The sequence below is a fragment of the Tinamus guttatus genome, unplaced genomic scaffold (assembly GCF_059628265.1).
Source record: "Tinamus guttatus ecotype Peru unplaced genomic scaffold, ASM5962826v1 Tinamus_guttatus_pri_ptg000169l, whole genome shotgun sequence".
NCBI lineage: Eukaryota > Metazoa > Chordata > Aves > Tinamiformes > Tinamidae > Tinamus > Tinamus guttatus.
In genome coordinates, this window is record NW_028288703.1 from 81,334 (window position 1) to 97,089 (window position 15,756).

Below are 15,756 nucleotides of genomic sequence, written 5' to 3' on the forward strand. Positions count from 1 at the left end.
CATGGATAATATACTGCCCTGTGTTCTAGAAATATTTGAAAAATTTGGATGCTTCAGTTCCTAAACCTAGGTCCTTATTGACTCATAAAGGCTTCTGTATATGGAGAGAAAAAAAAAAGGTTACTTCTAAGTATTTCGCAAAAGGCACATGTTTTCTTTAGTATCTTAGTGTACAGTAGAGGACCACAAAAAATAGTTCTAATTCGAGGTAAATAAGGCAAATATAATATTGGCTATTTTATCTTGTACTTACATTAGCTTTCAGAATTTTATTTAATAACATCCCTTCTGCAATAGCCATAACATCCCCTCTGCAAGTCCCTTTGTTTAGAGCGTAAATAAGACGTCTTGTGCTTTAATAATGGCTGAGAAGTAAAGTGCTGTCTTCCCGATGCAGGTGATCTGTGCAAAATGCTCTGAGTTTAAACCACTTGCAGACAACAGCCGCCATAATCGGGTGTGCAAAGACTGTTTCCTGCAGCTGTCAGGAAGCCCTTGCAGCCCTGGATTTGAAGCAGGAGGAGAACAGAAGAAGAGACTGGCCGCAGAGGTATGGCATCTAACCAACATACTTGCAGTGGGCCAGTGCCCTCGGGAGGCTCTAGGGGATATATGGAGGCTGTTGTCTGGGGGGCTTTTTGGAGTGTTTGGTTGTTTTTTTCCCACTATGATATTTGCCCCTACATGACAGTTACCCCAGTGGGGGCCCTATGTGGCATATAATGGGCATTGAATGGGCAGGCAGCCTGAGTTCTGCTCGTGAGTGGGTGTGCTTCTCATACGTAGCAGGATACACACGGATTTTGGGGCTGGACCTCGTCTGCCTAAGTAACAGAAATGAGAAGGACCTTCTGGATTTTTCTAATTATTCTGTGTTTCCAGTCTTGAGTTATTCACAACAGTTGTTGGCTAAACTTGGCAAAATAAGATTTGTTTTTGCCCTTTTAACTCCACGTAGAAGTATTTAGGGAGAGTCTGGCACCTCTAATATTTCATATCATCTCAAAATATCATTGGAATAATCTTTCCCTTCATTGATCATGCAAAAGGATAGGATCTTTTTTTCAAAGACTATCAGGATGGAGCTTTATCCAGAATGTGATTTTTGCCAATTATACTACACAAACTACTTCTCCACAGTTGCCACAGTCTTTATACCATGACAACAGCACAGCTTACTTTGATCTTTTTAGCAAGAACAAGACCAGCATTTGAAGTACCTAAATATACTGACAAACATGTTTGTTTTATCCTCATCCACAACAACTGAACTTTCTCTTACCAATGCTTTTTCTAGACTATGGGCAAAGCTGGGAGTTCTAGTACATGCCACACTTTCTACAGTACACCTTGAAGAAAAGATTTTTATTTATTTTACCTGTGAAGTACAACCAGAAGCCATTATGTACTAAAAAGATGACACACACACACACTGCCACATACCCTGGGAAATGGACAAACAGTTGAAACCTATACTGAAAAACCTGGAAAATGCTTTCCTGGAAGCCACCTTTCATAGACCTTCAAAGAGCCTTCCAATGCTGTTGTGCCCCTCTGCAGGAGCAAGTTACGGTGCCTGAGCAAGAAATGTGGATTTGCCCCAGCAGACCCCCGGCTCGGGTGCCCTGTGCTCTGCACCCCAGCCCATCTGGATCCACAGAATCCGAATCTGCACACACAGCCCTTCCTGAGCTGCTGCATCCGCAGGGCTCTGGAGCCAGGTGCTGATACCATTAAAAGCTTCAGATAAGCTGTACAGTTAGGGCTATGGGTGGAGAGCACTCAGTATGCAGCTGGGGTATCTCACTGTGAACTTTCTAGCACTGTTTCAGCAGAGCTGTTTGCCAGTAAAGCAAGAAGCTGCACTTACCCTTCAGAGGGCTCTGCTAATCTGAAAAGCCAAAAAGCAAACCAGTGAGATGTGACCTGTGGCTTTAATTCTAAAAGCAGATTACTACTGTATAAAGCCAAGGAAGAGTCATTTTCATTCATATAGACTTCTAGCCTTGTGATAAATCTTCAAAGGATCAGGTAAAATGCAAGAAAAGTTACATAGACAAAAAGGATCAGAGCAGCCCTTTATTTCCCTCCTCTCTACATTAAACTTTGTTAATGAGCGCAATAGCAGCTGAGGAGTTTTCCACTTTACAAACACTCTTAGAAGATGCCAGAAATCCTCAAGAGACTTCTGTGTAAAATCTAACATGAACTGGAATTCTCTTTCTTTGGTTTCCATCAGGATTTTTTTCTATGTTGTTTGCCACAGAGTGCTCTCATACGGATCACCGCGTTATCTTTGCACCCACGTGCAAGCATGTCCATCGATACCAATGCTGCAGAAATCAGCTGCTAAACCTGTGCTCTCTTTCAGCCCCAAAGACAACAACCCAGTACTCCTGTTCTTCCTCATCTTTTCACTATTGCCTGCCCAGTATTCATTCCAAATTTGAGATATTTCCCCTGCCCTCCCTGTGACAGCAATCCAAAGCAAGCACAGAGACAACCTGGGACACGGTTTCTGGCAGAGGGAACCAAACTCACCGAGTACAGATGGAATAAGACTGCAATTTTGAAAGACACATTTTTTTTCCCTTGTCCTTTCCCAAACTACCTGGGGCACGCCATGCGCTGAGGCAGATTTCAAAGGGGGCAGTGTCAGAACAGGTCCCACACCAGAGCTGTTTCCATCGGCAGCCTCGCGTCCCCGTATCCCGCGCGCCTGGCAGCGACGCCGTCCCCTGCCGAGGCAGCCCGCGTGTCCTGAGACACCGGTGTCGTTCATGTAAAATCATCTCCCAGCCACTTTGCTAAGCAGGAAACTAGTGGTGTCCTCTTAATTGTCCTTCTGGGCTTACGCTGTGGAAGTGGAATTTAACAGCCTGTCCGCCGGGAACAGCAGCTCAGCATCTGTCTCCATCACCTGGAAGCTGCTCATTCTTGCTGTATGTGGCAATGACTGCACTTCGGTTATAGACTGCCCAGCATTTGCCCTCCTGTATTGTGCGATTCCAGACAACTTAAATGCAGTGTGTTTTATATTTAATTCAGTGTGTTCCGTCCACATGAGCATGAACGGCAACATAACTTTTTTTTTTGTTTCTTTTTTTTCAGAAGCAAAGCATATTGGCAGCTGAAAACAGCCTCTTCAGTAGCTACCTCCAATTCCTTGAAAAAGGGAAGACTTGGCATAAAATGTGGGTGACCATTCCCAAGAGTGAACCTCTTGTTTTGTATCTGCAAGGAAGTAGCCAGGTAAAGTCACGTTCATGAGGGGTATCATTCAGCAAAAAGGGCTTAAGTTTAAATATGACCAACTGAGGGAAAAAAAGTCAAAGGATGTGACTTGATTTCAGCACCAAAAATGAGTGTGGTGGTGTGAATTTAGTACAAAGCTCCAGAGATTTCAAATTTCCTTCTCATCTGCAGTAGTTACTGATATAGTTGCAAGCAAACATTTGGGCTTAGAGCTTTTCTTTTCTTTTTTCTTTGTTAACAAAGAAGAGTGAAGTTACTTCAGTCGCATTTTGTTTTCCAGAGATTTCAGAGAGGTATGTTCAAAAGTTTTTATTACTCTGTCAATGGGGAAAGCACTTTTCCACAAAAGATGTAGAGCTGTGAAGTGGTATGAATATAGCAAATACTGGTTCAAGCCTTTTTACTATTTTTTTTTTTCATTATTATTCCAGTTCTAGTTCTGGGTTGGGGGTAGAGGTGTCTTTGGAAGTATAGATGTTACTGGAAAGTATGTGGCAGAGCTCCTGCTATGGCCTTATCTCATTTTATCTTTACTTGAAATAGTTACACTGTGGAAAGCATTTACTTTTAACAGAGCGACGTTGAAGCTAGCTGGCATTTGCGTGTCATGAAAGTCAAATAAACTCTAAGATAGAAATTCAAGTCATGCCTCTTGATGCTGGTAATGTAGAATGACAACTCTGAAGTGAATTTCTCTGCATCCTGTTTTATATTTGGCATGTTTATCTGTGGCTTTGTTTGATTTTGTGGCTGTTGGGGTGGAAGGAGGAGCCCGGTCAGAATTCAGCGTGCTGCTGCCCCGGAGTAGCCGCAGTCGTATGGAGTGGCGGCGTCTTCTGATTAGCATCAGTCTGTGCCACTGTGGCTGGGAACAGCCTGGGAACAACAGCTGCCAATTACCCTGAACTCCTGGAAATGTTAGCTGCCTCATTTTAATTACTTTTTGAATTCTCTCAGTAACTTTGTAAAGGTAACCAAAGTAAAGTTTACTCAATAGCATGTGCTCGACAACAAGCACACATCATCCCTAGAACTGTGTTTGCTTTGCTTCTCGTTAGAAAGAGCACCTTTAATTTTAAGCCAATATTTTGGAGTGTTTTAAGCACAGTGCTCGAGAAGCTGGGAGCTTCAGCTCGGCGTTTCAGACACAGGCTGACCTGGCTTCATCTAGAATTCAAACCCCATCCTGGGTAAGTGTCCAAGTGATCCCATGGACCGGGAGCTGCCCAAGCTCCCGTCTAGTCTGCAGGAGATGCATGACTGAAATCACAAGCTGCAAAACCCTCAAAACACTCAAACTAATGCAACACAAGCAGCCTGTGTGGATGTGTTTGGAGTCACCCCTAGGAGAAAGTAAAAGCTTTAAAAAGCAAAGCAGAGAGAATGACTTGCCTGCAAAACTTGCCAAGTGAGGTGAAAGCTGCCCCTCTGCGTAGGACCACTGCAAACCAAACCAAGCCCTGTTGGGACTAGGAACAAGCAGGGTGCTCACTGCAGCAGGTGCCACGATAAATCTGCCCCGAGCGCTCTCCAGCCTCTCGTGTTTTATTGGGTACGTTCATTCCTAACACACAAATGAGCTTAGGGGAAGAGGGTGAGCATCAAGGGGAAGGGCTGTAGGTTCTCCAGCCTTGTGCACCCAAGAGTCTCACATGTCACCCAAGAGGTGTCTGCAAGCAGAAGTTGAGAGAAAGCAGCACCTTGACCTAGAATGGGAATCTGTCCTAGTGCCCAACCGGTGACTCAGAACAGCATTGGTGAAACCATGGGACATAAAACAGCTGCATTTAGTGTGCAGGGTGATGCCTGGTTGTCCAGTCCCTCTCCTGCAAGCCAAGCAAGATCAGGGTGGGGAGTTGGGGAACTTCTGTGCTTCAGATGCTATAAGATTTCCTCCAGTACTGCCACATTTGATCCTGAGCCTCTTTTGATATTATTAGTAGCAGGCTATATTTTAGGGAGAAAGGGCACCTTTGACACTGATTGTCCATTTTATGACAGTTAAATTTAGTGGTTAGTTTCTTCAACTATTTCAGATGTGAGATAAATCACCCACTAAAGTAGCAAGAAAGCGAACAGGACAAGGTTAATCTGTCTTGCATTCAATAACCCAGCCTGGATTTACTGTGAGGAATCATGGTTGCTGGCTGAGACTGTGAAAAATAAAAATGAGTCCCTACTGCAAGGGCCTACCATTCCCACTCACATACCATCTGCAGTTTGCATCCAGAGAAGGAAAAAAATATGGAGAAATCCAATTTCCATCCTTAATACTAACCTAACTTTAATACTAGTTCTGATTTACATAATACACACTAAACTTTTGAGAAAAGACTCTTTCAGAAGTACTGTCCTCACCGCTGAGTGCCAGAAATCCGCTCATTTTTGAGTCTTATTTTCCCAAACATCATTATCTGTTTTGTATAAAAACCTCGTTGCATCTTACAAACCTCTTTGGAGCGGTATGACTGCTGAGAGTGCAACAGAAATTGAAAAGCAGCAGTTAATTGTACCAAAATTAGTTCTGTGACTTAACATTTGAACTTCTAAATATGTGAATTGCTAAATGTTACAGAATCATCAGTCCCGATTGCTGAATAAGTCACAACCCCAGAGAGCAACTCGGGGCATTTCTAAAGAAAGCAAAACTATTGCCCTAGTTGCAAGTTGTGGTGGCAAATTGTTCTCAGGGAGCATTGAAGTGCAGGGCTTGCCATGGCTTGGATAAACAGCATATCAATTGCAGAAGTTTTCTTTCCAAAAAGGTTAAAAAAAAATGGGTGAGGGGGAGAGCACTTCAGTGCCTAAAGAAGAGGTGCCTCTGGGGAATCATGTTCCAACAATGGCTTTAAAGGTCTTGAAACACAGACCAAATAAAGTGTGACCATAAAAGTTTTGTGTTCAAGAGTTGTGGGATTATTTTTTAAGGAACAAGAAGAATAGCTGCCTCCTGGGAAGGAGGAATAAGCCAAACTGAAACTGGAGCTCTTGATGCACTGGAGGCCCTGACAGCTTTCATCCTCTGCACCCCGTTTCTCACGCTGAAGAAGGACTCCAGCACAAATGGAAATATGAGACTCAGCCTTCAGAACAACAAGAGCAAGAAAACTGCTCTTGTGCTTTTTGCTTGTTCCAAGAGGAGGAAATTAATCCCCTGAGTATTCACAGTTTAAGTTTTGTGTGAGATTTTATGCATGACAATAAAGTCCACAGCTTCACTTATGTGCAGAAGTACCAGTTTCATCTGTCCTGGAACTGAATCTGTGCAACTGCCATGACTGAGCAGAAAGAAGAGAATTTGCTTCAAAACCTTGTAAGAAAAGATGGATAGAGAAGTCAATCTGTTGTTTTGAAGGTCTGGATTGAAACTTCTCGTTCTGCCTTGGCGGTCTGTAGGATGAAAAACTAGATCCTGAGCTCTGACACCAACTTGCTTGCAGGGAGGAGAAATACAGATTTAAGGAGTCCCAGTTAGCTGCCAAAGTAGTGGATTTGAGGGAAATGCAGAGTGCAAATCTCTGGATAGTGAGAGTTACTATATGTAATAATACCAGACTTGTTCCAAGCCAAAATTCCTAAGAAAACTTTCTTAGGACCAAAGTGATTTGCTTCTAGAAAATAAGAAAGTCGTTGAGATGTTGTGATGTTGAGGGCTTTGGAGAAGTATTTGTGGCTGGTTTGTTGATGGTGTTTATGTGAAGCTTTAACGGCCTCTGCAAGGAGCCGCGTCCTCCTCCTTGCCCTCTCGGCAGGGCTCCGATCCGGACAGTCTTTCCCTGCCTTTTGCAGGCTTTGGACTAGGTCTCAAGTGGGTAAGGAGTCAGTCAGGGGTGGAAAAAACACAGATGTTGCTAAGCCTTCTCAAAAGAAGCAGGGGAAATCAGAGAGGCCGTCGGTGGGTGCTTGTTCCGCATCTTGGCGTGCGAGGGTCCCCGCGCTGTGTGCAGGAGGGTGTCCCGGGGGAGAGCAGGGTCTGCATCGAGTGACACTGAGCGCTGCTGCCTCCGGCACGGCACGGCTGGAGACCCCCCCGGAGCCTCGGCCCTGCCTGTTCTGATCCCTGGAATCCGTGTGGTCCGTTAGCTGCATCCGATTGCCTGTGCCTGATAAAAACAGCTTCCGTAGTTGGCAAAAGACAAAATAGGCAAGTTATGTGAAGTTACTTAAAAATCCCTAGTTTTGCTGTTGCTGCATCTGGATTATTATTGCAAAAAGGGAGTCTCTTAAACAAGAAAAAAGTCCCAATAAATCGTTTTCTTTCCTTGCTTTATTTAAGCAGTCGGTACCGGCTCTTAGCTGTTTCCTAAGCCACGTCACCGAATTTGGAAGCGAAAGCAGGTGCAGTGCACGAGCCGGCTGGGAAGGCCACCCTGGCACCGCGTCCACTTCTGCATCCCCACGCGCATCTTCGCTCCTCCTTGGTGTCAGGGGCAGGAAACCCACCTTCCTCGTGCAGTGTCCCTCATTCCTGCTATTCCAAATGCAACCTGTTGCTCTTTTGTTGTTGTTGTTTTTTCTTACATTTGCTATTTCTTCTTTTAGGATGGACGGAGCCCACGTCCTATTCCTCTGCCTGGATATGAAGTCAGTTTACCAGGTTCAGGTGAGAAGTTTGAAGTGAAACATGTTTTTAAGCTTTGCCAGTCCCAGCAGACTGTATATTTCAGTGCAGAAGACGAAGAACTGCAGGTGAAATGGATGGAAATTCTCAGCAAAGCAGCCAAAGGGGAAACTGAAGATACACCTGAAGGACTCGGCAAATCCTAGAGCAAGTCCCATTTAATTTCTTTTGTACATGCTATCAACCATCACTTGAATTTGGTATTCATAGCACTTTGGAATCTGTATGGCTTTATATTTTCATGTGTCTGCATAGGAAATTCAGTGGTTTCTCTCCTTTTATTGTACATTTCTCACGTACAGTAGTTATCTGGCATATATTATGTTAAAGGAAAAGGTAGTTGTAGTTGTTGGTGGTGTTGATGCTGGTTTTAAAACAAAAAACAAGGAGAAAAGCATTAATTTTATCAAAGGTAACGGAAAAATCATCGGTCTCTTGTTTTCCTAAATGTATATTTTCCAGTCCTTTTGATTGCTGTTCAGTGCAGGATGTGTATAGTCTGTGATTAGTTCTATAAATGCTGCCTTTAAGTTAAATGTTGTAAAGGCTTGTGCTGGCCACTGACATTCCGTTCTCTGTCGTTCCCTCCCGGTGCGAGGTCCGTGTGAAGTGTGAGCAATGTGCTGGGTATTTTCCTTTGCTGAAACTCTGTCTCTGCTACTTGGAGATGACCGGTTCGCAGGACAAATACTGTAGAAGGGACTTGTAAAAGTGACTGCCAACTGCGCAGGAAAGAACATTCAGAAGCCTCACTGATTTTAAGCATTTATGATATCGTTTTGTTTACTTTTGAAGCCAACACCTTCCTTACTTCTATTTGAACCGACTTTAATGTAAGTGAACAACTGTTTTATACTGCAAACTGGGTTATGATCAATAAACAAGAACATTTTTAGTACACGCAGTACAAAAAGGTGACTTTTTTGTTGGTTAATTTAAAAGTGACCTAGGATTTATTTATATAATTTGTAAATAATGTTTCATAAGTATTTTAAGATTTTTTAAAAGATCTGAGCTAATTCACAGGATTTAGTGCATAGAATAAGAGATATTTGTATGAACTGAATTTGTAATTTAATTTTCCTGTTCACCTGTATTTGTCTTATTTTCAAACTTCAGTGCTTATCTATTTAAATAAAAAGTCATGCAGTTAACTCCTGAGCCAGATCTCCAAGGCACAGCAAGCTTTAGGTCAACATTTAACGTAGGTTTCTTGTTTTTTGTTTTTTATTTTTGTTTTTTTAAAAAAGGAATGTCTGTTCCTAGTGGTAGCAAGCATGTAGTACTGATAAAAATGAAATAAAATCTGTCACAGTACTGTGGTTTTTAAATGGTTTGGTTTAACTTTTGTTTCCTCTTCAGTCTTCCACGTTTTCTGATATTGGTAGGAAGAAACAACTGCTCCATTGAGTCCCAGTTTCAGCTGGAATTGTTGGAAATTCATGATCTGCACAAGTGGGTGTTTCTCATACCTACAGAAAAGGATGTGGTGTTTAGTGTTTTTTATTATTATTGATTTAATAAATCATATCCTTGAAGTTTGTGATACTAAAAAAATAGAAGCTGTGTGTTTAAACAGCTACTGTTAAAATTTCATGTGCTTTCCACCCCCTGCCCAAGCAATTATTGTGAAAAACGTTTCTTACAAGGTCTTTTTTATCATATGGGCTATGAAAAGGAATTCTTTTCACTGTATGTAATTTCCTCCCCTCAGCTTCTCTCCAATTGCAGTGATTTAGAACACACTTGCCTTGAGAATTCACTTTTTGTAATCCTGCTGTGTTTTTCCAGTTTTTCTTGTATTTCTCCCCTTGCTTTGTCCTTTTTTCTTTGTTGCCAACAGAGATGTGGGAAGGAAGAAGGGTGAAACCAAACCAAAGGGAATAAATCTTTCGTTTTTCCATTTTTAGTAACAAAGAAAAAAACCTTCAGCAAACTTTTTTTTTTTGCATTTTTATAAGCATTTTCTTTTTATAAATAGCCATGTCAAAATGCATCTTGAATCATTTTATACCCCTCAGTTCACCTGCTGCCACAGTTTTTAAAAAAGAAAAAATAAAAAAGGGGGAATTGTTGCTGTCGTTGCCTGGAGCAGCGAGGGCAGCGGCTGGCTCTGCAGCAAGCGCGTGGCCGGCGCGGCTTTCTGAGGCAGAGGAGGAACGTGCCCCATCCATGAGCAGCTTTACGGGGATGCAGCCAGCAGCCTCCTCTATGTGCAGTGACAAAAGGTGTTGACAGCGATGGCGATCCAGCAGACATGGCCATCGCCAGGCTTTCCAGAGCCACAGCCGGCCAAGGTACGTGGCTTCCCTGGGCCTGGGGCCTCACCTGCACCTTGGGAGGATGTGTTGGTTACGTGACTGCAGAGGCTGACTCTAAACCAATGCTGCTCTTCAGAATTCCTTGATTGCCGTCATCGCTGGGGTGGTCACTGCTTGAATTTGTAGCCATTCTTACTGTCTGCTGCTAAAAGACGATTGTCACTATTCACATGACGAGTTGAATGAGAAGTAGCAGCTGAGAGCTGCAGTAGTGGTCAGAGGGACGGAGGGGAACGGGATGGTCTTTAGTACAGGAAGCAAAAGCTCCTGCAAAGGCCAGTGTGTGTTGTTTAACTCTGCTCAACGTGGAGCGTCTCTGCTGTTGTCAACAGGGCAAGATAAAGGACACGCAGAATTCTCTGCAGTACTGGGACTGTTATAAGCAATGGTTTAACTTTGCAGGTATTTGACTCTAAAGCGCTAATTTCTTAGTTTTCTTACCTTTTATCCTTCTTGTACCATCGTTTCTGCATTAGAACTAAACTTTTGCAGATTTAGTAGGTGTCTACATGCCTGGATTTGCTCACACAGATATCTGCATATGAAAGAGCAGGGAGAGGGTTGTGATATTTTAGCTCTTGTGTCCATCAAGGACACGTAGATGTACTGTACAACCTCCAGCGCTTTGTGTGAATGTTGCATATGTTTTCAGTTTAATTCAGAGTCTTTGAAAGTAGCATGTCAATTCAGACTCATATTTTATACAAATATATTTGTCTTGAACCCAGGTATATCTGTCCCTGTGAGCAACATAAAATAGAAAGAAATATTCCTTATGTCTAAGATGTTTTGTTGCTTCCACCATGTCCCAGTGAATCGGTCAGTCCCAGGGATGGCACAGCCGTGTGTAACGGAGCCTCCTGCACTGGGGTTCTGTCCAGAGCAGGAACCATCCGAATGATTTAGGAAAGGAAGGAGGTCTCATGCTTCTTGTCCAAAACACTGAATTTCCAGCCTCTGGGCTGTTAATGGAAAAAAAGCTTATGTCAAATGATAAAACTGAAAGTTTTATTTTATTCTGGAAGATAGATGTTGCATTGTTTTCAGTGCATCTCTGAAACTGTATCTTCATTTATTTGCTTTGTATCAAAGCCGGTGGTTTCAAAGGCATTTATTAATGCACAAAGACATCAGTAGACAATCTTCTACCTTTTAGTATGAAATGCAGCAGCATTCGTTCTTTTGCTTTGGTGATGAGGTAACCAACGATTAGGCGTTTTCTTGCCTGTTTTGCATCCCAGCGTAGTTTCTCAGAAACAGCTGCCCAGCAATAGTGAAACTAGACTCAAGGTTGTGGTTAACCTACCCCGCCTGTCTTTCACTAGCAGCGGGGAACGTGGGTCGCTAAATATAAGCGAGTGCATATCCTGTCAACAGGCCCCTTCCCCGGGCAGGCGCCTCCCGTTGCTCCGTGTCCCTCTCCGGGGCGCGCGGCGGGACGCGTCGTGCTCCCCGGATCGCGCCTCGGCCGCCTTCCCTTGGCTGCGGCCCGGGAGGTCGGCGGAGGGCAACGGGAAAACGAAGCAGGGGCCAAACAGGCTGTTCGGAGGGCAGGTGCGGACTGTCCCTGCCCCCATCCCGGGTGTGATCCAGGATCCTGGGGGGAATTCTGCTTGCCACCTCCGACATAGAGACCTTTCAGAGCTGTAACCGGCTTGCGTAGGCCTCTTGCAACTAACCTCGGCCTTTGGAGAGTTGCTGTTAGCATGAGCCATAGAAAAGGCTGTTATTCAGATGCGCCTTATCAAAGCGGTTTGAAGTTCAAACAACAAATCCTCACCTGGAGTGAATAGCATTAACTTGTCAATCCATTGGAATGAGCCTAGGGACTGGACTGCAATGTTGATTTGTCTTTGACTGACAGCACATTTTAAAAGAGCCTTCCCTCTTCTCAGTGCTTTTTCCTACACCGTGCTTTCCCCAGCCCCTCTCCACGCAAAAAGCTTAGTTAAAAGATTGGTCTCGAAGCAGAGGAGAGGGGTGTGTAGGCAACGGGTACTGATCCATGGGGAGTCATGCTCAGTTTGGCGAGGACAGGAGTGAATGACCTGATGTTTTAATGAAACTCTATGTTCCTGGGTCGAGAACGTGCACATAGCAGGTGGCAACTCTGATTTCCAGGTCTCTGTGTTGTTTTGGTCAGGCTGACCTCTTCTGCCTTGCAAACTTAAGCAGCTTTCCTGTATTTCAGGAAGATGCTATCCAGACGTGAGAGTTTTTCAATTCACTGTTCAGGTAGAAGAAGTGTCACACACAGTCTGTAGTTAGGGCCTATTTCTGAAAAGGAATATTTATCCCAGCATCTCAGATAGGCAAGGATCTGTCAGAAGACTTTTATGGTATGTTATGAGAAGTTGCCATTTGCTCTATAAAGGACTATGCAAGAAGAGCTAAACAGGAAAACACAATGGGTCTCACTTCTAGTGCAGGAGAAGATGCAGGAGATTCCAGGTGAGGATGGCAATGTTCAGTGTGAAACCGAACTGGGGAAGGCAGCGAGCAGCTGACTTCTAGCTTGGGTAAGAATAATTAAACATTGTGCATTGGCCTCATGCATGCATTATTAATTTCACACTCCACTTTGGGCAGCACATTTTTGCTTTGATAAAAAGCCCAGTATTGGCTCAGATTTTTCAGAAGCTCTAAGGCGATCTCAGGAAATCGTGATTTTCAGCACTTTGAAGTTGCCTGTGGTAGTCTGGCTGCTTTGAGCAAATCTGGGAGCACTGGTACATCTGCACAGGCAGCTGTAGATAGGTTGGTGTCCTGGGAATTCCAGTGCCATCAAGTTGTTCGTAGGTTGAACAGTGCATTTCATCTGTCCATAAAGGAAATGGTACATAGAGTTTTCAGAAGGGTGTTTTTTTAATATCAATAAATAATTCTGAAGCCAGTGAGTGTGGAAAGGGAATAAGTGAGGAGCTGAATCACGTTAGAAAACTCTCGTATAGAAAATCACACGGTAGAGAAATAAACTCATTCCCCACATTCTACAAGGCTTACAACCAGGTAGGACCCACAGGGTGGTCTCTCAACAGTTGTGGAGAGGAACAGTAAAGTAAGAAATGTTCCAGTCATGGTGTGAAAGTTGTCTTAGGAAACTGCTGAAATCTGCAGCCTGTTCCTTAGGCTGTGCCAGAGAGACCGGAGCTGAAATAAGGACTGATGCTGCACGTGTGCAGTTCACGTGGAAGGAGTTAGCCCAGAACCTGAGTGTGTACTGAAAAAAATGCATGTGCACAATGAAAACACCTGCCTAAATGTCGTGCCTAAATGTTGGGCAGCTGGTCCTGGGATTCGTGTGCCCAGGGCCCAGCTAGAGGGACCAGGGCTCCTTGTGCCTCCCCAAAGCTGGCTGAGCTCTCTCCCTTTTATTCCCCACCTGCTTTTTTCATGCTTATCCTTTGCTGCTGCTGTTCAAATAGGGGCCACATGTGGTGACAGCAAGAGGAAGGCTTTTAAAAACAAACAAAAAAAAAATCTTCCTAAATAGAAATAGAAGAGGAAGATGGTGCTTTGCTGAGTTAAGAGCTGGAGTCCTCTCAGGAGAAGAAAATCATCTGTGCAGGGGTTGATAAAGCTGTGATGCTTTCCTAGGCAAATCTTTAAAAATCTGTAAGCCATGGCAATACAGAAAAAAATACATTTAGAAAAGGTAAATTTGCTGATGAGACAATCTACAACGGAAGTGATGATGAAAGCCTCTAAAGCATGCCACACATTTTGCTGGACTCCAAAGAAAAGGAAGAATATGGCATTCTAGCAACATAGAATTAGACAAAATGGAATAAAAATTGTTCAGAATAAGAGAGTGTGCAAAGAAACAGGATGAGGCTTCCATCCCTTCTTGCCTCCTTACTTTTTTAATTCTCTGTTTACCTTTGCTTTCTCTTATCTTTCCTCCAACTCTGCGAACGTTTCACTCCCCGCACCTCCTTTCCTGTCGTTTGCCCTCTCGCTGCTGCTCTCCCTTGCTGGCAGCTGAGCCGTCACTCCTGCTGCTGGGCGATACAAGTGATGAGGTGCTGTGTGATGCTGCTGTTGGACACGCTGGGTCACGGCTGGAGCGGTTTCAAGATGAACTTGGTGGCAAAATCCCCATGCCGCTCCCTGCACTGCGAGCGCAGGTGCTTCACCACGCTGTGCAGCAGGACACAGAGCCCATCCTGCTGAAAAACGGCCTTCTCCAGTGTTAACCAAGGCAGTGCAGCTACTTGTCGTAGGGCAACTAGGTTTTTTATGTGGTCCCATGCTTAACGTGGCTCAACAAGAGCAGCACTATTAATAGTCCATTACTGGAAGGTGGCCATTAACAGGTTCTTCAGTGGCAGGCTTAGTACAGAGTTCTGCAAAGCATCAGATAAATTAAAAAGAAATAAAAATAAAAAAGCAAGAGCTGACAGTGGATTTATGATAGCTAGAAATGAAAACATGAACTTTGGTTTGCAATATTTTTCTCAGAGAGTTTTCTGTATGCACTATGAATAATGAAACACTAATTTGGAATGCAATATAGTTTGAATATATTTTCAGTTGACTACAAGAAGTGAGTACTGTCTTCCTATAAGCTAAGCTTGGATTCAGTTTGTAGTTTAGGCTCACCAAATTCATAAAGCTTTTGCATTTGCACAGAGAATATGCTAATCCTATGTACAGTAAGTCCTTGAATTTTGCACTCCGGTACCGGTACCAGTACAGGTTCAGACTTCCCTTCATGGTTCAGGGTTGTTGCAGTGAGTTTTTCAATCTAGATGAATTGGCTCGCAGTTACATTCGAATTAGAGTAAAATCTACAAAACTCAGTTTTTAACTGCAGACAATATGTGTCCTTCTTGAAAATGCTGCAGGCAATATGCTTAATAGTGCTTTTAATAAGACCTAGCTGCTTAATATTAAAAAGCACATGGATATACTGCTGCTTTTGATTAGAATGTAACAAGTTGCACAGAGCAAACTGCAAGAGAAAACAGGCATGCTGAACCCTGTGGTTCAGATTAACATAAAGGGTTTGTTTTTGGGAAAACGCTTTTTTGGAAAGACTTCTGTTTTCACAGTTTGAAACCATATCCTGGACACATAGATATTCAGTGTTAAGATCACTCTTGACCTCTCTTTAGACCTATTTTTCCTTTGTCAAATATGATGTTTTCTCCCTGGATTTGCAGTTTGATTTTTTTGCACATTATTTTTTGCGCTTTTTGAATTCCTCAGTGCAAACAAGTCCTTGCTTAACTATAGGGAAAAACATTCTCCCTCCATATTAACCTGCTTTCCCTGCTCAGCCAGGAAGAGTCCTCCTGCCTTTCCTTGGGGAATACAGATTTGTTTTACTGAGCAAGCACAGGGAGAGTATGATCAAAAGGGAAAAATGTGCTGATGGATGAACGAATAGCATAGGGCTGTTATTTTTTAAAGACGCTTCCGTGTGAATCTAGGCTCAAAACCTTGTCAAATGACTGGAAGGAGCTCCTCTCTGTGTCTTTCCATAAATGTGTATTTTTATGGATTTCTTTATTTTTGTTGCAGCATCCCTAGGGAGAAGGAGGATGTTCTTTCAGT

The 15,756-nt window shown here is 43.4% G+C and overlaps 1 protein-coding gene across 1 annotated transcript in view; it reads left to right on the forward strand.

The window, feature by feature from the left end:
• Window positions 1-9,207, forward strand: part of FGD3 (FYVE, RhoGEF and PH domain containing 3) — an 86,109-nt gene extending 76,902 nt beyond the window's left edge. The window contains exons 17-19 of the mRNA XM_088522872.1: window positions 398-550; window positions 3,112-3,252; window positions 7,798-9,207. Of these exons, the coding sequence (XP_088378998.1) occupies window positions 398-550; window positions 3,112-3,252; window positions 7,798-8,022 (519 nt within the window). The 3' untranslated portion in view covers window positions 8,023-9,207. The remainder of the gene's footprint in view (window positions 1-397; window positions 551-3,111; window positions 3,253-7,797) is intronic.
• Window positions 9,208-15,756: the final 6,549 nt, after the last annotated feature.